The sequence below is a fragment of the Tachypleus tridentatus genome, chromosome 9 (genome assembly GCF_004210375.1).
Source record: "Tachypleus tridentatus isolate NWPU-2018 chromosome 9, ASM421037v1, whole genome shotgun sequence".
Taxonomy (NCBI): Eukaryota; Metazoa; Arthropoda; class Merostomata; order Xiphosura; family Limulidae; genus Tachypleus; species Tachypleus tridentatus.
Window position 1 is genome coordinate 39,210,053 of NC_134833.1, and position 24,047 is coordinate 39,234,099.

The following is a 24,047-nucleotide window of genomic DNA, read 5'->3' on the forward strand; positions in this document are numbered from 1 at the left end:
ACGGAATAGTGTTAAACACATATTGTTTTTTTCCTAATTATCAAAAATGTTAGTTTTGAAAGAGAAATACCATGCAGGAAGTGAGGTACTCAATATCAAACCCAGTTTCAACAACGTAACTTGAAGCATAGCTTACACCAAACAAAACTGACAGTCAAGAAAGAACTTGTCATTCTAATTTAAAAGAGATCCACATCGTATAAGATGAGCATTTCAGTGAAAAAACTGCATTTAACCGTGAAAGTAACATTTTCAGCCAAAGAGTAGTGTTCACCACATGAAACGAAACTGTGACTACAAAAACACCGCTCTCATTTAAAGGAGAACTATATAAAAACTCACTCCACACTGCATTCTATAGAATTGTATTTCATAAAAACAGATGTTCACTCCAATTTTAAAGGATTCAAACAACACTAAACATACTCTTGCTAGCGACTAAATGTTTACGTTTAACAAACGGCTTTCTAAATACCAACCACACTCTTCACTGCATATCCATCGGTATTACCTTGAAAAACATTCTACATAATATAAATAAAGTTTTGACTCCAAATACTCGCCTATTATTTGAAGAGTGTTTGTCACATTGAGTCGCTTCTTAAGTACAAAGATATCACTCTAATTTGGAGTAGTCTACATGATATATTCCTTATTCTTGATAATAAATAAATCAAATATCCCTCTAACACTGAGTGCTTTACACGATATTAACTTACTCTTGAAAATAAACAAATCAAAGATATCACTCTAACTTTGAGTAGTCCATAAGATATATACCTTACTCTTCACAATAAATAAATCACAGAAATCACTCTAACTTTGAGTAGTCTAGACGATATATACCTTGCTCTTGACAGTAAATAAATCAAAGATACCACTGTAATTATGAGTAGTCTACACGATATTCACTTTACTATTGATAATCAATATATCAAAAATACCACTGTAACATTGAGTAGTCTACACGATATTCACTTTACTATTGATAATCAATATATCAAAAATACCACTGTAACATTGAGTAGTCTACACGATATTCACTTTACTATTGATAATCAATATATCAAAAATACCACTGTAACATTGAGTAGTCTACACGATATTCAAATTTCTCTTCCCAGTAAATAACTCAAAGATATCACGCTAACTTTCAATACTCTACACTATATATACCTTTGCTATTGACAGTAAATAAATCATAGATACCACTGTAATTATGAGTAGCCTACACAAGATACACCTTGCTCTTGACAGTGGATAAATCATAGATACCACTGTAACTTTCAGTTGTGTACAGATATTAATTTAATTATAAGCTTGGGAAATTTCATTGCATTACAACATCTTTCTTAAAAAAACACAAGAAAAAATTGTTTTCTTTTTCTAAAAATTCTCTCTCTCAATTATATATTCTTTATTCACTACCTGATGTTGGAGTAATAGCTGGACTGGCAAGACCGTTTGGAACTTGTGGAAGTTGTGTTGCAGCCATTGGGTTGATGAATCCCCCTTGTGCCGCCGCAGCCATGATGGCAGCTTGTTGCTGCATGAACTGGAATATAACATTTGTGATAAATTAGTCTGGAAAATCAGTTACAACAAATCTCTTTCAGTCAGTCACAGCGCTCTTTGAGAGAACATATCAAGTAAATCCTTCAATCTAATCAAAACACTTCTCTAAGAAGTTTAGTTTTTCGGGTTCTAGCTACATCTATTGAAATCTATAGCTTATTAATTTAAAATATATCGTTGACGTATTTTTAATCACAAGTCGTAAGAGACGCCATGAAGACGTTAATTATTTTTATGAAACTATAATAATCGGGAAAAATAACCCAAGGCAATTCCGTAATTATTATATTTTATCAATAAGTAATTGATTTTTTATCTTATTTTGTTTAGACCGTATTAAATGCGGTAAATATGTTGTAAGAGCAATGTTGATAGTTATGTTTTTCTTATAAGCGGATCTCAGACAATCTTGTTTGTTCATGTAAAGATTATAAAGCAAACAAAAAATTTCTCGATTAGCAGGATTAAAAATTATGGTTATGATTCTCCCACTGTCTTAGATCTCTTCTTAGAAACATGAGAAATTACTAAAATGAATTAGTTTGTACACTGTCTTTTTGATAACTTTAGGTTATTTAAGTAGAAGAATGAAACACAAAATCCTCGTTTTTCGTTAGTGTTAGGAATTTGGGTTGACGTTTTTGTAACATATGTCAACTATGATTCTTCATTAGAAAAAATTTGCGACAGCAAAAATTTATGAATAATTGCCGAGATGCCAAATAATATTAGCCTTCCTTTTTTACGTTGGAACACTTGCAAGTAAGCCTAATTTCATACGATTAGAGAAACACACTGGCATTTTAGTTAACGTCAGTGCAGATGGCCACCATTAAAACGCTAAATATCTCCTGTATCCGTAATGTTTAATTTGCAAATGTCTCGATGAAACTGTTTTTCAGTTTTTTCTAAGTATTGGTTCCAAACGAGAGGCAAACACAGTCGTCTATTTGTGGGAAACATATAAAGAAGAAGGGTTGATGGTGTTCTTTGTTAAGGTGATTAACATTTCTTAACCTGTGGTTGTTTAATTACCCATTTTTATCTTCGCGATATCTCTTCATTACTTCTGACTGTTAAAACATTTTTTTTCTTTATTTAACTAAGAAATATTTCCACAATATTGTTTCAATTTATGGATATCAATAACGCTTAGTATAAAAATGGTATTAATAACAATGTTCACATTTACCAGAGCTATAGAGTTATAATAGGCAGGAGCTGACTGCAACACCTCTCACTCTCCCTAACACATTTTGTAAAACGTTTTTCATGAATGGAAAGTCCAATGGTAACTAAGTAACCTTAGTTCTGTTGTTTAAATATAATGTATCATAAACACGTTAAATTTCTAAATCCCTATTGAACTGAGTGACTATTAGTTACAGCAGGTCGCTGATTTATGTTGAATTCAATAGTGACATCAAATGATTTGAAATTTTCAGAAGCGATCGAAATGAACTCCTAACAGATTTTGAATATAGCCACAATCTGATTGCTTTTCCAATATCGTTTTACGCTGGACTTCATTTATGTAATCTTTAAATGTGGAGCGAAAATATTTCCACATTATCTATTTCTTTCATAAGATGAACCAATACCTTTATTTAATAAACATAAAACTTATGATAAGTTTCTCATTTCCTATGTCATATTCGAGAATTTATCGTTTCTAAGTGAATCCCGTTTTATTACTAATATTTTGAATATTTTATGATCTAGAAAACTTTAATTTATATCTCAAGTTAAAAGATAAAACCTGTATGTTTCTTAAATATTTTACATCACTACTCTCTAAACTTATAATTATTATTGAAATTGAAAACAATCTACTGCCGTTAGTTCAAAAAGCAAAACTCTAAGAAGTTAAAAAGTTAAAATTCACTCAGAACGTACATTCGCTACATCTGATTCAAAACGTTTCGTATCATAACGACGCTTTGTTGACACAACTACTTGAACTTCTGAATCATGTATCTTATGTTTACCTATCTGTAATGCTAAAAAGAGTTCTTTCAACATTAAACATTACAAGTTAGAAAAAAAAAAGACTGACATATCGAAATGAATAGTGTAAAGTGTCATTGAAACAACAGACCGATAATAACACTTTAACACTAGGTTAAAGGAATGGATACGCAATCTAATCACAAAATATGTTTAACTTGTATGAGCATGTATTTCATATAAGTGTGTTAAACGTTTTACAAATAGAACAGTAGATATAAATAACAGATACACACACCCAGTCAGAGTCTTAGAAGTAGAAACTCGTCAGTTTCAATGATACATTTCGACTGTCTATAGTTTACTGTCGTTGTTTAAAGACTGTACAATCAATATAATATGTCGTAGAGAATGCACTCCCATTAATCTAATTTATATCACGATATCAGAATTCTGGATAACTGTCTAATTAAAGACATGTGCATTCGATTATTCTGTTGTGTTTGGATGAAATTAAACTCACAGTTTCTCGATAAGTCTAATTTAAGCTGCAAACTGAACAGATTAAAGATCCCCTAGCGCGTATAAAGTTCTATATCCAAGACCTTAGCTTCTAAAACCAAGTCTGCACTATTGATATTTTTAACATTAGTATCTCTAAAATTTCAAGAAATGAACTATGAATTAATAAGCTACGTTACTCGAATCTATAATAATTAAAAATGTTATTTTATTTACGCCAATAATAATACCGAAGAAAGTGTATTCACTTTTAAGATACTTCTAATCAACAACAGAATGCACCTTCACATATTAATACGGTTTAAAATACGGTTAGCAATATCATCACAGGCGCTTCGTGTCTATTTTATTCACGTTTTAGGCACTAAAAATTGCTATTTAAGGGTTCATAAATAGATCCTTTTATAAATTTCTTCGATTTAATTAATGTTGTAAATTATTTAACCTGAAAATACATGCACGATTACTACCATGGAGTACGTTTATTAAATTGACTAGCCTTAAAATTAGTACTACTGGCACAATATTTTCAATTATAAATTAGTATGTTATATTTTCTAGTTACAGATCAATAGAAAATATTTTCAAGTATAAATCAATAGGTTATATTTTCAAGATATAAATCAGTCGGTTATATTTTGAAGTATAAATCAGTAGGTTATATTTTCAATTATAAATCAATAGTTTATATTTCCAATTATAGATCAGTAGGTTATATTTTCAATTATAAATCAATAGTTTATATTTCCAATTATAGATCAGTAGTTTATATTTTCAATTATAAATCAGTAGGTTATATTTTCAAGTTATATTAATGTAGAAAAGTGTTGTTTTAGTCTTAAAAAACAAGTCACAAAATACATGGTTAACCTAATATTAAGGTATAATTTTCTTAATACTTTTCATTGTGGTATTATGAAATCAGTTCCTAGAAAAAGGTAAAATAGTTCACTGATATATATAGTTTTCAACGATCCTTGATTAGAATTATTAAAATTAGTTCAATAAAATAAAAGTAAATTACTTAAGAATTTTTTTGTGTTACATTGGTATAAAAATTATCTTTGAATTATGATGATAATCCAATGCTTCAGAGTTTTTATTTTCAGTAAGTGACGCCCTCTAGCAGATACTTCATTAAATATAGCACTCACGCTTTCCAGCCATAACCTTCTGAAATAATCAATTATAATGCTACCTTTAGCGCTTTAATTTTTTAATTATTGTCCCCTGATGATGTGGTAGTTATCTAGGGGAATATCCCTGAAATGTTCGATTTTGCTTACTCCATATATTAGCTTACACCATCTAAATACACAGTTATGTTGAGCTTTCATGAGATGTGTAACAATCCATATATTCTTAAAACATTATTCAAGGCAAAAATAATAACCTAACAATGAATTACTGGAACCATTTAATTTTAGAGTTAATAAACTCACATGCAGTATACAAGAGTACAGTCAACTCAGACATTTCATAATAACGTTTTTAGTTGATTGAATTTCATTACTGACTGCATGTATAACGTTCTATAGTAACCTTCTTCATTGTGAGTATTTATTCGTAAAATTCTAGAATTTTTCTTAATTTGTCTTTACGAAAGTCTGAAGATTTTCTGTTGTAATTTAATTATCTTAAATCTATTTTATTTACCCTGAAGCACTAGGCTCAGAAAAATGTTTGATTATTATATCATTTTTACTGGTATTACACTATACACGAACGTAAGTTTTCACTATAGTAATGAAAGGTATCTTCTTAACTAGTTTAATAACTAGCCACAGTTCAACATAATATTAAAAATTTAATGATTCATACAATATAAAATGTAAATTTGAAGCTTTATTACGCTTTACCAAGATTTAATCAAGAAGGAGAACGTAATATAGAGTAACCATAGTTAAAACTGCATTATTCTTTACCCAAAACTAATCAAGAAGGAAAATGTAATATAGAATAACCACTGTAAAAACTGCATTATTAGTTACCCAAAACTAATCAAGAGTGAGAATGTAATATAGAGTAACCACTGTAAAAACTGAATTATTATTTACCCAAAATTAATCAAGAGTGAGAATGTAATATAGAATAACCACTGTAAAAACTGCATTATTATTTACCCAAAATTAATCAAGAGGGAGAATGTAATATAGAATAACCACTGTAAAAACTGAATTATTATTTACCCAAAATTAATCAAAAGGGAGAATGTAACATAGAATAACCATTATAAAAACTGCATTATTATTTACTCAAAATTAATCAAGAGGGAGAATGTAATATAGAATAACCACTGTAAAAACTGCATTATTATTTACCCAAAATTAATCAAGAGTGAGAATGTAATATAGAATAACCACTGTAAAAACTGAATTATTATTTACCCAAAATTAATCAAAAGGGAGAATGTAATATAGAATAACCACTGTAAAAACTGCATTATTATTTACCCAAAATTAATCAAAAGGGAGAATGTAATATAGAATAACCACTGTAAAAACTGCATTATTATTTACCCAAAATTAATCAAGAGGGAGAATGTAATATAGAATAACCACTGTAAAAACTGAATTATTATTTACCCAAAATTAATAAAGAGGGAAAATGTAATATAGAATAACCACTGTAAAAACTGCATCATTATTTACCCAAAATTAATCAAGAGGGAGAATGTAATATAGAATAACCACTGTAAAAACTGCATTATTATTTACCCAAAATTAATCAAGAGGGAGAATGTAATATAGAATAACCACTGTAAAAATTGCATTATTATTGACCCAAAATTAATCAAGAGGGAGAATGTAATATAGAATAACCACTGTAAAAACTGCATTATTATTTACCCAAAATTAATCAAGAGGGAGAGTGTAATGAATAACCACTGTAAAAACTGCATTATTATTTACCCAAAATTTATCAAGAGGGAGAATGTAATATAGAATAACCACTGTAAAAACTGCATTATTATTTACCCAAAATTTATCAAGAGGGAGAATGTAATATAGAATAACCACTGTAAAAACTGCATTATTATTTACCCAAAATTAATCAAGAGGGAGAATGTAATATAGAATAACCACTGTAAAAACTGCATTATTATTTACCCAAAATTAATCAAGAGTGAGAATGTAATATAAAATAACCATTGTAAAAACTGCATTATTATTTACTCAAAACTAATCAAGAGTGAGAATGTAATATAGGATAACCATTGTAAAAACTGCATTATTATTTACCCAAAACTAATCAAGAGTGAGAATGTAATATAAAATAACCACTGTAAAAACTGGATTATTATTTACCCAAAATTAATCAAGAGTGAGAATGTAATATAGAATAACCACTGTAAAAACTGAATTATTATTTACCCAAAATTAATCAAGAGTGAGAATGCAATATAGAATAACCATTGTAAAAACTGCATTATTATTTACTCAAAACTAATCAAGAGTGAGAATGTAGTGTAAAGTATTATTTACAAGAACAAATTGAGAGAGGAGAATGTAATGTAGAATATCCATTTCAATGCTATAATTTCTATTAATAATATCTTAATTTATTATATAGTCTGATTTGCATCTTGATATACGTTTCAACTAAAACATATATTATAGATCATGTGATCATGACAGAATTTTGATTTAAGCAGGTTTCCGTTTTACATTAAACGACATTAAATTAACCATGTGGAAGTTTTGCAAGCTGCCCGTCATACCTTACAATGTTATGTCACACAAAAATATAAACAAAACTGAAACGAATATTAATAAGGTAAAAGGAATTACGATTAAGCTTAAATTTACATCTTACATTAGCAAACTGAATAGAAACCGTAAAATCAGTCCAAGGAATTTTAGAACGAGGCACTCCCAATTAAAGAATACCAAAATAATGAAGTATCCTGTTACAGCTTCAGTAATGGAATTATGGATTACCTATTAGCAACAAAGCTTACAGACTCCCCTGCTGTTCTTGGACAAAAATTCATTTCTGTTTCATACGTCGCTGTTATATTTTGCATCTTTCTCGTCAGATTCTTCAATCAGGATAGGAATGATTTTGAGTTTTCAACAGTTCGATCATAACATGTTGACTGCAGTCAGAGGTTTTACATTTTCAGGAAACTTGTTATTTACGTGCTGTGAGTTCTACAAGGTCCATTAGTGCAGATTTAATTGTTATCCATTCTCTTGATATATATAGTTTCGTCTGCATATGACTCACTTTCATAAAGAACTGGCAGAATGAGTGAATCTTTTAAATGAAGCCCTGATATCCTTATTTTTTTACAATGGATAATAAAAATATCTTCTTTAGAAGGAAATCCAGCACGGCTAGGTGGTTAGGGCGATCAACTCGTAATATGAGGATCGCAGGTTCTGATCACAGTCACATCTAATATCTTCGCCCTTTCAGCCGTGGGGGCGTTATAATGTTATTGTCAATCCCACTATTCGTTAGTAAAGTTGACGGTGGATGATGATGACTAGCTGCCTTCCCTCTAGTCTTACACTGTTGAATTACGGCTGGCTAGCGCAGATAGCCCTCGTGTAGCTTTGTGCGAAATTAAAAACAAAAAACAAACACATTTTTATCGTCTGACCTGCTTCTTTTTTGGGTAGTGGGGTTATATATTGACGTAACCGGTTTATTTATTTTCTGAATCAGACATGTCAACCAGAAATTTCCGAAACTGTTTCAAATCTTTATCGATAGGGATGACAGAATTTTCAGCAGTTGTTAGAAGATCTGGGTATTTACAGGTGAATATTCTTTATCCAGCGTGGAATCGTACGTTTTAAAAAGTTATACAATATAACAGTGTATAACTATAACCCTGCAGCTTCTAGTTACAGACTGTATTAAAACACGCACCAAGTTACTCCACACATTTAACGCGATTTCCGGAGCTCTTTTTGTTTTGTTTGTAATTAAGCACAAAACTATACATCGGGCTGTCTGTGATCTTCTTACAACGGATATCTAAACCTGACCTCTAGTATTGTAAGTCTGCAGACATACCGCTTTGCCTCCGGGAGGGGGGCTACATGAGTTGTACAATTTATTACATTTATATGAGAGGCAAGTAAAAGTGAAAACCCTCTTTCAGACATTCAACAATATCGCAATTTTTTATGACAAAATCCAGCTTTCCTGTTGGAAATTGTATGTCGAGAGAGGTTCGTTAATACCATTGCCTGTTTTGGTGCTAACACAGTAATCAGTTAGGCACTATTGTATAAACCACATACACACTACTTATAACAGTACGTATGGAATAAACAAAATTTCCTCATCAAAACTAGTAGGTGAACCTAATAAGGAATAATGAGTAACACTGAAAAAACTACGAAAAGAAACAAAACGAATGGCTAGATCTTTTGTTTATTCAATACTTAATTACATCAACCAGGCAGAAGCAAACATATGGCATTTTACGCATTTTAAATTTACGAAAAAAACACAAACCAACAAAACTCAACTAATTATTACGACTAAATAACTCATATCTGGTTTCAGCCAATTATTTCTGAGAAACCAGTGTTATCAGTAATAAAAGCTGAGTTACTTCTGTCCCCTTGTCAGACAGCGGTATGTCTACGGACGTTCACGCTAAACTACAAGGTTCGATTCTCCACGATAGACACAGCATATAGACTAAAATGGCTTTGCTTTAACACAAACAAACAGAATTATTTATCCCAAAATAAATGTTTTGTTTCATTTTGCTAATCGTTTCACCCACTTTTCTCATGGAGTTTGTGTGGTACAATGTATTCTATGTATATTATCTTCATGATAAGAACCATGATTAGAAGACGATGTCGAATACCAAGCGTTTAAGTAAAAGTTGTTGGTTTGGCGTCTTCTTAGATGCTGATAGTGGGACTCCAACTTCCAAATTGATATCACTACAGTTTAGAGCCTAAAATAATGTCAGTGAATTTGAAAACAACAGGTTTGAGCACAAAAATACAAACTCCTTCAAATATGACCCACAGTGGCTGAGTGACAGGTCCAGAGGCTTACGAAAAAAAAAAAGTTTCTTGCGGTGGGCAAAGCACAAATAGTCTATTGTGTAGCTCTACGCTTACTAACCAACCAATAAACAAATTCAAATATGACTAAGCCTAGTTTCTTAAGTCATTCTCTCAATTATTTAAAAGAAATATGACAGAACACTTTTTTGCATGAAGCTGTATGATATTATTTGTTTGAATTGTTTGGAAGTCCTTACGGTGGTATTTTTTTTATTTCGTTTTACTAAAATTGTATATTTAATGACCAGTAACTGTATTTTGAAACTGTTTAATTATTACTGTTCAAAGTCGACAGATATTTGCTTATTAATTTTTAAATAAAATTAACATTTCTACAAACAAAACCAATAAAAAGTGTACTAACATAACAAAGCTATAATATAACCAGTAATCCGCACTAGAGACGACTGCTTCAGTCGCCTAGATCTAACCCTACTTTTTCATCTCTCAACATTGATTGTATTCATATTAAGCTCGTTTTTTTTTGCCTCTTGAAATGTGCATGACATAATACATTCCGCTGAGCGAAGTTCTATTCTTTTCATTGAACTACCATATCGATATTATCTCATTCCTTTTTGTTAGGATTCCGGAAAACTGCAGGGACATCGACTTTCTAACGCTCTTTTCAACAGTCTGATGGTTCAAAAATCAATGACGACTGGGTCTGCATCCGCCTTATTCTTCAACAAACCAAGGCCTTACTGGAAAGTGTGACTTAATACGTTCCCATAGTTCTCTTTCGTTGTTTTCACCCCTAAGATTTATTGATGGCCATGCTTACTTGTAAAAGTTCATCTTAATGAACACTGACTAATTTTCCGATATCTTAGTTCTTTCTACTATTTTAAACTATCATAGTAATTAACCACTTTTTATTATGATAAATAAATGACCTTTGAACTTTCGTCTTGTAACAAGTTAAGGTGAAAAACTGCACTTGCCAAAGAAGCAAGTAATAATAATTAAGATTATTTTCTTATTCAAACATAATTTATAAGTGGTGATTATTAACACGCTAAAAAAAAAAAATACTTATTAGTAGGATTCATACTTTGCTGTAAAAACATTCAGCAAATGAGAAACCACATCTATGACAAGACTTCGATGAAGGTCTTACAATGCAAACACATCTGACTGAACAGTGCGTGTTACTGATTGTTAGTAACATTTACCTCCTTGGGAGGTTAATGTTTGGATTACCGCCTTAGTGTAGCTGATGAGCTTTTGAGTTATAAAAACTTCAGACTTTTGTTTGGAGTGTGGATATTGTTAGGAACTGTACAGGAACTTTTAAACAGCTCGTTATAAAACTAAAAACAGAAGAGCTGAATATTGACTGTTATGATGTAGAATAAATAATATTACGCTTTTACGATAAAATAATCTCACTTATTTCGCGTTACACAAACAACCGATGAATGCCAAAAACCGTAAAACTCAGAGCTAGTTTTTACCGACATCAAACAAAACTCAAAAGAAGCTCAGAAAAAATAAAATCTACAGTTTTTTCTTTGTTTATTTGTTTTTGAATTTTGTGCAAAGCTACACGAGGGCTATCTGCGCTACCCGTCCCTAATTTAGCAGTGTAAGACAAGAAGGAAGGCAGCTAGTCATCACTACCCACCGCCAACTCTTCGGCTACTCCTTTACCAACGAATAGTGGGATTGACCGTCACATTATAACGCCCCCACAGCTGAAAGAGCGAGCATATTTGGTGCGACGGGATTCGAACCCGCGACCCTCAGATTACAAGTCGAACGCCTTAACCCTCCTGGCCATGCCGGGCCTAGTTTTTTTTTTCTTCTTCTTGTCACAACTTTTGCAGTACTTGCTGCACGTGCTTAATCTTCTCTTAGCAACTGTTTAGTTTTATATGTTGTATTACTTGTACGACACTAAAATCTTTGGCATAACAATAATGATTTTGCATAATACTCCAGATACGACAGCCAACTAGGTCCCTAGTGGATTTCACTTGCAATTACCCATACGTTACTATTTGTCTAAAGTTAAGTACCAGTAAGTAAAGGTCCTAGTAATTGGCTGAATTCTTTATGGATTATGAAATTATAGTCGCTAAAGAATTTCATCTGACCAAGAAGAATCTTCTATTTTGTCTTGTGTGAGAAAAGAAGGATGTTAGTAAACATGAGTTCCGTATCTGTTCAACAAAACATAAGTTTCCAGTGTTTCGCTTTTCTACAGTAAAGTTTAAAAGCATTGTACTGCTTTGTTTGGAACATTGAATAAAGATTAAACAGCTATTTGTTCTGACAAAGAGATTAGGTAAATTTCTGAAAAAAAACATTTAAAAGGCTTTTAAGGAATTAAAACACATTTCTTACATTAGTCACTAATTTGTGTACACATCTAACCTAGTTATAACATAAAGACTTTCCATGAATTGCAAAAAAGCTAAAAATAACTTATGTGATTATAAATGATAACCAAATTATGTAACTTTTACAAAGATAAATGAAAACTCATCTCAACAGTAGATTAAACAGAGTTGTCTGCAGATAGATGTTATTGGATAATTTATGTTTGATACATGATACAAAACTTTCGCCGCCTTATGATTTTTTCTGTAATAATTGTTTACATTACACATATGCATATATTTTCTTTAGCTCTGTCATTCATTTGAGAACAACGTTGGGAGATTCCAAACAAGTAACAAACTTATTGTTCAGAGTTTGTGCAAAGCGTAAAAGATTGGTTTGTTTGTTTTTTATATTTCGCGTAAGACTACTCGAGGGCTATCAGCACTAGCCATCCCCAATTTAGCAGAGAAAGACTAGAAGGAAAGCAGCTAGTCATACTTATCACCGCCAACTTTTGGGCTACTGTATCACCCAAGAATAGTGGGATTGACCATCATCTTATAATGCCCCACTACTGAAAGGGCGATCGTGTTTGGTTGGACGGAGATTCGAAACCGCAACTCTTAGATTGTGAGTCGAGCGCCCCAACCACTTAGCAATGCCTGGCCTAGCGTTAAAAAATCAGTTCATATACATACAATAAACCGAGGTCAAAATTATTATTTTTTTAAAAGCAGTAATAAAATGGAAATAAAGTATATGCACAACTTCCATACGAATATCACGAAATGATGTGTTCAAATGTTTCCTTCCCCCTCGTGGCACAGCGGTATGTCTGCAAACTCATCGCTTGAAATCGAGTTTCGATACCTGTGGTGGGCAGAGCACAGATAGCTCTTTGTATAGCTCTGTGTTTAATTCCAAACAACTAATGAAATCAAATGTTTCCTTTTGAGTTAGTTATGATGTTATATATAAAAGGTTGAATTTACATAATGAAAAGAAAGGTTACTAATTGTAGAAAGGTTAACCCTACTTTTTAATCAAGAAATATTGACATCCACAGCAAAAACCCTACCTGGTCTCCAAGACAGTTGTTTCTAAGGTTCATTTTGAAATTAATCAATAGGATTTTAAAATAATTTCATAAAGGTCATTCTGTTGTGCAACATTTGAAAATTACACTTGTCCATTTTCAATAATCGATACAGAGTTAGAAACTCGTCAGTTGTCGAGTTATGTGGAATTATTTCAAATAATAAAATAAGTTAAAAGGTATTACTTCAAGTTAAATATCATGAAAGAATACAAACAATTTAATATTTAATTGGATATTTTAACATGTTAAATTACTCTACAATGTGGTTTTCAAAGCATGTTAACGTACATCATACTTTAAGATCCAGTTGTGGAACACTTACATAGGTATATAAAAATTGTAGGTTAAACACTTTTCCAAACTGTTCAAATTACATATCTTATTTATTTCAAACAATTTTAAAATACATGCGACATCTCCCTGCAACACAAAACGCATTTTTATTCTTTTAAAAGTCTAAGTACACCAAAGAATCGTAACACACTTAATATGTTTAACATCGAACTATAGAACACAATTTCATTGTTTGTTTGTTATTGATATTCTCGTAAAGATGTATAAAAGATACCTACGCTTGGTTTCCTTAACTTTTATCTTATAGATTAATGATAATGCAGCTAGTCAACACCACTCATCAAAAACCTTCGGGCTTCTCTTATTGAGTAGTAGAATTTGACCCTTACTCTTATAACGCACCAACAGCCTCAAAGTGCGGGGAACGATTTTGAGGTAATGGGAAATAAACATTAAACTAACGGATCTAAATTCGCCATACTAACCTCTAGTCGACATAGCGCCCAAAAAGATATAGCATGTTACTAAACAGATTAAAATATTAGTGGAAAAAAGTATTTCCTTTTAATATTGCACACAGATTAAGCGAAATTAAACGCAATTGGTTAACACACTTGAATAAAATTTCACCTCCGCCAGTGAGACAGCGGTACGTCTACGGATTTACAACGCTAAAATCGGGGGTTCGACTCTCCCAGTAGCATGCAGCAGATAACTTGATATGGCTTTGCTACTTAAACACAAACACATACACAAACAATCACCCAGACTCTTCATTTTAGTATGAAAACAAATTTCATTCAAATTTGATCAATGCTTTTAAAGCTTATTGAATATTAAACTGGAAAAAAAGGAATGAATTACACGATGTTTATTACGTGTGTGGAATGACAACCACTGTTAATTCTTGTAATTACATGATAAAAAGCACGTACTTGTAAAATTCATTTTAACACAAATTTGCTCATATTCTGATGAGGCTGAATTAAGTATCGCTGAATTTTTGTTTCCACACGCTATCCTACAAGTCATAACGTGGTTGTCCCTGGTGGCTGAATGGTAAGTCGGATGGTTCATATCGATAACAATTAGGTTTCGATATCCACGGTAAGCAGAGTGTGGAAAACCTCATATGTAGCTTAGTTCTTGATAACTAATTAAGATATAATGCATTGAAAGTATATATTAAACATGAGAATAACGACTTCTTTATGGCTGAGCGTGGCTCAGTTGTTAACACGCTGACTTCTGAATCCGAGGTTCCATGATTCGCATCCCATTACTGCCAAAAAGGAAAAAAAAAACGTTTCCAAAGGTGGGCCTCTTGGAGTGTTTGTAAGAGTTATGGTCAGATACATAAAAATTAAGGAATTTTTTAAGGACTGCTTTAAAGTCCTTAGAAAGTCAGCGAGCTCTAAAGGAGGAGTCCACGTTTGAGCTATAACTCTTTTCCTTTTTGAAAAGCTTTTTTGACAAGCGCTCTGCACGCTTCACGGAATATACTGAGCTACAAAAGCTATCCAAGTAATTAGGTTGTTTGCAAAGGTGGGCCTCTTGGAGTGTTTGTAAGAGTTATGGTCAGATGCATCTATAAGATTAGAATAAACCACGTGTACGTTATCTGTCATTTTTCTTTTCTCTTGAGTTCTGAGGTCCCTTACTATTGCTGAGGTACCGTAGATGTTTATACATCATCGTAATTCTCGTGCAGATTTTTACCTAGTGGTGCACTTCCCCTTTCAGGAACCTGTTTCTAATTTAGCTATGAATGCCTAGAGCATGGATTCTCAACCGGGGTCCACATGGACCCTAGGGATCCATGGAATATTTCTGGGGTCTACAGGCAAAACATAACAAATTGGGGGTCTACAATGATATTTTGGTGGTCCATGAAGAAAACCAACTCAGAATGGTTTTTATTATTAAAAATTCAATTTCTACTGTAATTTTGGTTGGACGTGAAAAAAACTGAAGTAGACATTCAAACGAATTTGGATGTATTTTCTAGATTCTGAAAAATTTCCAGAAAATTGCCTTGAAAGCAATAAAAAAAAAGAAAAAAAATAAGTGATGAGAGCTGGTTTTAAATATGCGCCTCAGGCAGTCGGTTCTTTTCCTATTATATTGTCTGTCTGACCTTCGCCCTCCCATACTAATCTCCTTAGGGAATTTATTCCAGAAATACTTCGATCTGTCAAACCCTTCTAGGGGAAATCTATTAAAATGTCGACTTGACCCAAGCAGTTCACTTCAGTTTAACGTTGAACTCCATCGTGAATAGGTAAGAGATATTAAAAGTTTCTAGTACAGACATTCTTTCGTATTTTTTTTAATTTCTGCATTTCAATAATGAAAAAATTATTTCCCAGTATAAAAGTATAAAAAGACTGAAGAGAAAAATGGCAATTTTTTCCCGTTTTGATACAAATTTCAAATATCAATTCATATCTTGGCAGTTATCTGATATAATTATCAGATTTGAGGAAGTTAAAAATGTCAGTGGTGACCCTAATGATAATAATGAATGACTTGTATAGTTTTTTAATCATTCAAGTTATTTTAACTATAACATTTCTATTTACCAATTTTACCTCGAACATTTACCATGCACTCTGTTTCTAAATATGTGTTTTATTTGTCGAAAATTTTCTAATAATGAATAGCAATATATATAGTTAGATATTATGAAATGCAATAATTGTATTACCAGCTGTATATATATTAATTATATATATATATATGTATGTATGTATACATTCTTGCTAACACACAACTTGGAGAACAGCTGCTTGCAAATAAATGTGATGTGTTCTTCTTATCAGATATATTTGAAAAATTGAATTCACTGAATAAACAGCTCCAAGGAAAAGATTCTGATCTGATATCTAGTAAAAGTGCTATTTCTGCTTTTCTGAGGAAACTACAGTTGTATAAGAATAATGTCAGGCGTCGTGCATTTGAACAGTTTCCTTGTTTGGCCTCTGTTAGCAGCGATTTGCAAGATGAAGATCTTGCATTATATCGTGAACATATGGAAAATATGCATGAAGATATGCAAACTCGGTTTAGTGACCTACTCATGATGGTTATACCAACTTGGGTTCAATTCCTTTCGAAGTTAATGTTGCCGATATAACATATCTTTGCAAGAGCCTCTCATCGAACTACAAAGTGATGAAATAATGCGTGCAAAATTCAAAGATGGAAAGTACAATGTATGGAAGACAAATGATGTTGCTACAAAGTACCCTTTGCTCTGGGATAAAGCACAGCTCTACGTTATTGCTTTTCCAACATCTTATCTTGTTGAATCGGGATTTAGTCGTGTTTCTCAACTGTTATCAAAAGCTCGCAAAAGACTTGACATTGTGAAAAGAGGTGATCTTCGACTATCATTAACATCGATGGAACCAGATATAAAGAAACTCGCTGAGCAGCATCAATCATAGGGATCTCATTGAACAAATATGCCTATCTCTTTTTTTTTTTTTTCTTATCACACACATAACTTTAATTGGTTTATCAAAAATTTTAACCAGTGTACATAAATAAATGCTGCAGTGAATTCAATTGCCTGAAGAGCTCTGATTTCCATGGGCTTGACCATGGAAGAAACATTATAATATTGTAATACAAGATATTGGTAAAGAATTATTATCACAATAATTTTGATTATTATTATTATTACTAATTATCATTATTATTATAATTGTTGTAGAATACTTTATTTGCATTAAATTAGTTTTCATTTAAAAATAAAGCTTAATTATATACTATTTCTTTGATTATTAAAACCTCAAAATTTATATTAGTGAAAAATAGAATATTGTCTTCTTATGACCAATAGTTATGAAGGGGTCCACCAAGAAAAAAAGAAGGGAAAAGGGGTCCATGGGTAAAAAAAGGTTGAGAACCACTGGCCTAGAGGGAAGGCCGATAATCTGATTTTTGGGTTATTCTTTTACCAACGAATAATGGAATTAAGTGTCACATTATAATGTCCCCACGGGTAAAAGAACGAGCATATTTGACGATAGGGACTCGAACCCGCGATCAAGCCCTTGAGTACCTCTGTGGGAATTTCATCAAATAGACACACCTTAAGCACCTAGAATAAAGGAACGTTTTCAGCATGCAAACATATTTTTAATTTTTGGTCTCATCACAAATCCAAGTTTTTTGTTTGTTTTATTACAATGTGTACCTGCTTATTTGGAAGACCAGAGTCTTCTCACCTACCCCAAAACATATTTCACAATCTTACTAAAGTGTAAAATGACCTCACAATATATTAAATTTACTGTATGTGACTATATGTAGTTAAGATATTGAACCTGCTTTACTTACCTGTGCGTAAGCACCATACGCACCGAACTGGTTAAACATAAAAGGGTTAATGAGCCCCATGTTTCCTGCCATTTGCTGCATCCGTCTCAACTGACGTTCTTTTTCCGTGTCTGCGAATTTTACAACCAGGCTGGATGATGCACCCTACACAAGAACAAAGGAGAATTTTTTAAAACATTTTGAAAATAGTTTATTAATTAATATGTACTCTTGTAGGAAACGATGGTTAAGTATGTGTGAAGATATGAATATTATGTTTATTCTTTCTCTAGCTTTTATGGTGTTTTCTTGTTGTAATAATGTCAAATTCAAAATAATTAAAAGTAAAAGTATGATTTTTTAAAGAAATGTCAAAATATTGTAGTTAAAGTGTACACATGCAAATCGTAAAATAATAGGTTAAAGTGATATAACCTGATATATTTGTATAAAGTGCACTTATATAGAAATGCTTTAAAATGCGATTAGATAAATATACAGCCATCTCTATCATTTAGATATGATTAGATCAATACTCTGGTACCTTTTAAAATAAAGTATAATTAGATAAATATGCTGACATCTCGTAGAATCAGATACGATGAGATAAATACTCTGAAACCTCTTGAAATTAAATGAGATTAGATATCTTGATAGCTTTCGGAATCAAATATGATTAGATAAATAACCTGATATATCATAGAATTACACATGGTTAAATGAACACTCTGATACCTCTTACAACTGAAGCTATTGTGGAGACAAACAACTGAATTCTGTAGCTAAGTGGTGTGTCGAAGGTGGACTTAGGTGGAGGCAGGGTCTGAGTTAATAATATAGATCACATGACGTGTAACCTAGGTTCAGCTTTATTTACAAAATAACCGTGTTTTGAGTTGACAGAGGTGAACGTGCTCTCATAGTGTTTAAGACTTAAACGTTGGTTTGCTTATAAAACAAGGTTGTGTAGATAAGTGTTTTTCTTTGATAGAAATACCTCGAATGGAAAAGAAGTGTACGAAAACGTTAGCCTATTGCACTTTATGGCTTCCTATATGGCTACCGTATTTATCAACACTGCAACTGCAAGATGTGACAGGTTTCGTTGAAATTTACTTCTTACGTCTTTGTCTTCAACTAAAAGAAACTTTGAAACTTATATATCCAATGATACTGTTAGTGAGAACTGAAATTACATTTCTGATGACATAAAGACCAAAGAAAAAAACTCATTTAATTAGTTATTAATAATAATTCCTTTTTAATATTTGTTACTAGGTACACGAGCAACAAATGAAGAATTTCGAAATAACCACTGTCCTTGAATTAACAACACTGAATGAATATATATATATCATCGTTACTCATCTCTGTACTTGTTTTGTCTGCTTTCATTTCACATGTCGTTCTTTCAAATTAACCTTTCTTGTTACCTTTTTCTGTTGTGCTCTATCAGGGATGCTACAAGTGTACAAATTTCCACTTATAGACATCTGCACCCTTCTCTATCTCGGCTTCTTAATCTAATGCCCTGCAGTTTACGACCAGATTTTAAATGCCACATTGGAACCACGTGCATCATTTGTTATGCAGAACGTTTCTAATTTCGTTTCGAAATATTCTCTACATGGTTCAACGAGACGTTTGTTCTAAAGATTTCTAATCATCACGAACGATTAATAACTGGATCTTACGTCAGGCAATTTACCTTTAACATTACAAGAAAGAAATGCTTTGGTCTCTGACTAGCAATATTTTTCCGCAAAAAAAAACAATCCAAGATCAATTCCCTGCGGTGAATACAACAAGTGGTCCAATGTGGGTTTGTTCTAAAACAACCACACTAATAACTTTTAATGATATAAAAGAAGTAACAAATGAAACTTTTTTTTTTAATTTACTACAGATATGTGTATGTTTAGGTGTTTATATAGTATAAAGTTTGCTATCTGTGGGAAATATATAACTATATTAAAACTAAAATATGGTCTTCTGTAATGATGTACGCTCAATGTTACCAGAATACAAATAAATACATTTACATTAACTTTGTTGGTGAGCTAGGACGACGGAAGTGACTTTTTTGAATCACGAGCTAGTTATGTATTGTACAATTCTAATACAATTAGTTTTCTTAGCTTTTCATCTTTATTAATTAATATTTCTCGATAAAAGAAGAAAAACAATGCTTATCATATGATTCTTTGAAAACGTTATTTTTTAACTGCATATAATTTCTATATACAAGCAACTGTACTGATACGTTCTTCACTAACGAGTTCGCGAATAAAATATTGATTTTTGCTTTCGAAGCTTGTTTTTTGTGCGTGTTTTAAAACTGCTTCCTTATTTTTAAAGTCGTATTAGTTAACGAAGCCCACTTTACAAAGAAGACGTTTTGTAAATCGTGCCCACTTTTTAGTTCTGTTGAAAGGCCTTAAAGAAGAATATATCCAAAGATCCTGTTATTTGACTCAAATAATGAGGACAAGTTATGCTAAAATTGCGTGACTATCATGAAGCAAAGAATAATTTCTAAATATCCTGGTGGTAACTCAATGATAATAAATTGTCTACATTAAAAGTTATATTTCCACTCCAATTAACGAATCAGGATATGCTACTAACGCACTGCATTTATTACCATTAAATAGCGATAAGGCCCATCGTAACAGAGGAAACACAAAATATAATGGGAAAGAAGAGTTTCAGTGAGGCATGAAAGAGTGTTTAAAGTCCTTAGAAAGTCAGCGAGCTCAAAAGAAGGAGTCCACGTTTGAGCTATAACTCTTTTCCTTTTTGAAAAGCCTTTTGACAAGCGCTCTGCACGCTTCACGGAATATACTGAGCTACAAAAGCTATCCAAGTAATTAGGTTGTTGGCTGAAAAACGTAAATAGCGAGCTCGGCCTCTGAGGGTTATCCCTAATGGAAATATTTGATAAAAGTACCACTAGTGCAAATTCAACTGGGCTTAGTTGGATAAGAAAGAAAAAAGTAGGGAAAAAAAGCTGTCATCAGCTTATCCAAATTAGACAAGGTTTTATACAAATTTTTGAAAAATTAACGTACTGAGAGGAAAAGTAATGAGAAAAAAAGAATCGCTAAGAAACTCGAAACTACCAATGAAAGCGCACTCTGTTATTTGACAATATTAATATTTTTTTAAAGTTTATTTTAAAATAAGAAATATGTTTTTTTATTGTTTTCGCAGCAACGATTTCACCACAGAACGTTTAAGTTATTATTATTATAATATGTAAACCGATGAGAATCATTTCATGATGTTCTATTTAGGTATGTAAAAGGGGCAAAACATTTTTATGAATAAAATACTTCAGACGGAAAAAAAATAAACTGTACAAATGTGCTATACCGATTGTTTGTACTTATGCATAAAACTAAAAAATAGGCTATCTGTACAATACATGCCATGGGTATCCGATTTTTAATGTTATAAGCCTTCAGAAAATTCAATGACATTTCCAACAACTTTCAGATATATTTTCTGAGAGATCTTACAGACCTTTACATACCATCTACGTTGTGCGTAGTGGCTACATATCACGTACTGGTTACTAAGGGCCAAAGACTATGCTTTACTTGGATGATTCTGGGGTTTCTCTTGGATAGTACTGTTGAAGGCCTAGTGTTGATCGTGTATTTACATTCTCTAACAATATAACTTTATTTTAAAATGTCTCGAACTCATGTCTTTCTTATTTACACTTTCGGAATGACCAGTTACGTATGCTAGACTTGAGCTCTGAGAGAGGTAACGTAATTGTTTTATTTTATAATGTCTTAATCCCTCCCAGTTTTTATCCAGATCTGATAAGATCTCTCAACAATATGAGAAAAATACTTTCCATTGTCTACGTGCATTCATCTTTAGCTTGTGTCGTAGGTAAAATGGTTTTATATTGTATTTAATTTGTTTTCTTTAGCTGATTTTAACACTGTGTAAGATCTCCCGTTATCGAGATACCTTTTTTAATCTATGGACCTGAGAATAGACCATAGAAAAGTAGTAAGGTTACATTTTGGTATTGTACCATAGGATGTGTTTATACAGAGTGCTTATGTTACCTAATATGTGCACTTTATACTCTTTTGAAGCTTGGTAAGAAGGGAGTCAAAGTAACTTCAAATGAACAAATGATGTTCCATGGTATATTATGGACTAACTGAAATGTTTTGTTACCATTTTCTACTGTGTTAGAGCCAATGCATAAAGTATGTTATTTCATTTCCAGACAGAAGGTTGCATAAACTAATTTAACTGTGTTCAACTGGTGGAAATTTCATCATTTATTTTCCTGATGGAATGATCATTTGCAAGGTGAATACAAAGAAAGTAGCTAGATCTATCTGCTCAGCTCTTACTGCTTTTATCAAGCTGCATCAATAAAAATAAACGACAACTAGAACATATAGAACATATTTGCTAATGATCTGATTTTACAAGAAAATTAGATTCAAAATGTAGCAGGAACTCATTAAATGACTGGTTGAGTGTGTTGATGTGTTTGTGGGACCAGATATTTGTTAAAACAAAATTAATTAATCACCTCATAGACACAAGCAGTGCATAGCTGATAAAATAACTGTCATACAGGCTTCTCTGGATCATTATTGATATAGCCTGTAATGAGATACAGTGGATATTATAGGCTTGATTCATGTGGTTTACTGAAGGTGGTTGGTCACAATCAGCGATAATTGTCAGGAAGAATGAGCGACTACAGTTTTCTTAGTTTAATTGATATGGGTGAATTCAATGGCCTTCATTGACGTCTTTGCACTTCAAAAACAAATAAACACTTTAGACGTGACTTCTGAGTAAGGTATAGTGGAAGTTGATGATATATCAGTCCTAAAACTCTTATTTGCCCGAGATAGTCTTTACAAAATTTGCATCTTGGAGCCGGGCCTTTGTAATGTACTAGCCACTTTTTAATGGTTGTTTGAGCTCATATTTATTGAACTATCAAATTTCGATGCCATTTTGATATTTGATCGTACATTTCAGTCTGTTGCTAAAATCTGGGCATTGATCTCCAGTGGGTAAGAAAGGCAGGCATGAAATTTAAATCAGAGAAGTAAACACTTGTGTAAGTGTTAAGAGAAGGAGCCTGATACACTCGTCAAAGATTGCAGTGATCAGAACTTTACCCCAACCCATGAAGAACTGACAGATTTATAGTTTCCTAAAGTTCTCATCTCAATTATGGTTCATGGTTAATATTTACATCTGTGCTTTCATCTGCCCTTATTAAGGCCAAAATACATATTAGTGAACCAAGAACCGTAACTATAAATTTTGATAATTAAAGTGCCCTTTACTAGAACCATCAGTGTTAGCCTACCTAGGACAAGATTAAAGATTGTCCATTCTTTGTGAATGGTAAAGCCAGTGATAATAAAATTGGACCAATATTGTCACATGTGCACGATTGAGTAGAACTTGTAAATACATACATTATTCGTGCATCCTTGATTGCAGACGTTGTATGATAAAGAAAGAACTTCTTGCAGTTGTAGTATTTGTCAACCGTTACTAACAACATTTGTATGATAGAAAATTCACAATTCGTATTGACAATGCATTACTGAAGTAGCTTATAAAATTTGAAACTACCTGTTGGACCATAATATTGCAAGAGTATGACTTTATTATACATTATTGATCAGGCCTAAAACATGGAAATAGTAACAGATTGTTTCACCAAGTGATAAAAATTTTCTGATCATTGAATATCCTGTTTTTGGAGACTGTATGCGAGTGAAAACTATTGGAACAGTATGTAGTGATCCCACTGATGATACTACCGGAGCTTTAGAAAGGGTAAATAAAGACCAAAAATATAGACTAGGTGCTACCTTTTGTGCAGCAAGGAAACGTGTGGA

At 32.1% G+C, this 24,047-nt stretch overlaps 1 protein-coding gene across 2 annotated transcripts in view; it reads right to left on the reverse strand.

The window, feature by feature from the left end:
- Positions 1 to 24,047, reverse strand: part of LOC143225101 (CUGBP Elav-like family member 4) — a 633,828-nt gene that overhangs the window by 29,154 nt on the left and 580,627 nt on the right. For both annotated transcript variants that reach the window (XM_076453884.1, XM_076453885.1), the window contains 2 exons: positions 18,160 to 18,303; positions 1,429 to 1,555 (listed from right to left, as the gene is read on the reverse strand). In XM_076453884.1, coding sequence (XP_076309999.1) covers positions 1,429 to 1,555; positions 18,160 to 18,303 — 271 coding nt within the window. The remainder of the gene's footprint in view (positions 1 to 1,428; positions 1,556 to 18,159; positions 18,304 to 24,047) is intronic.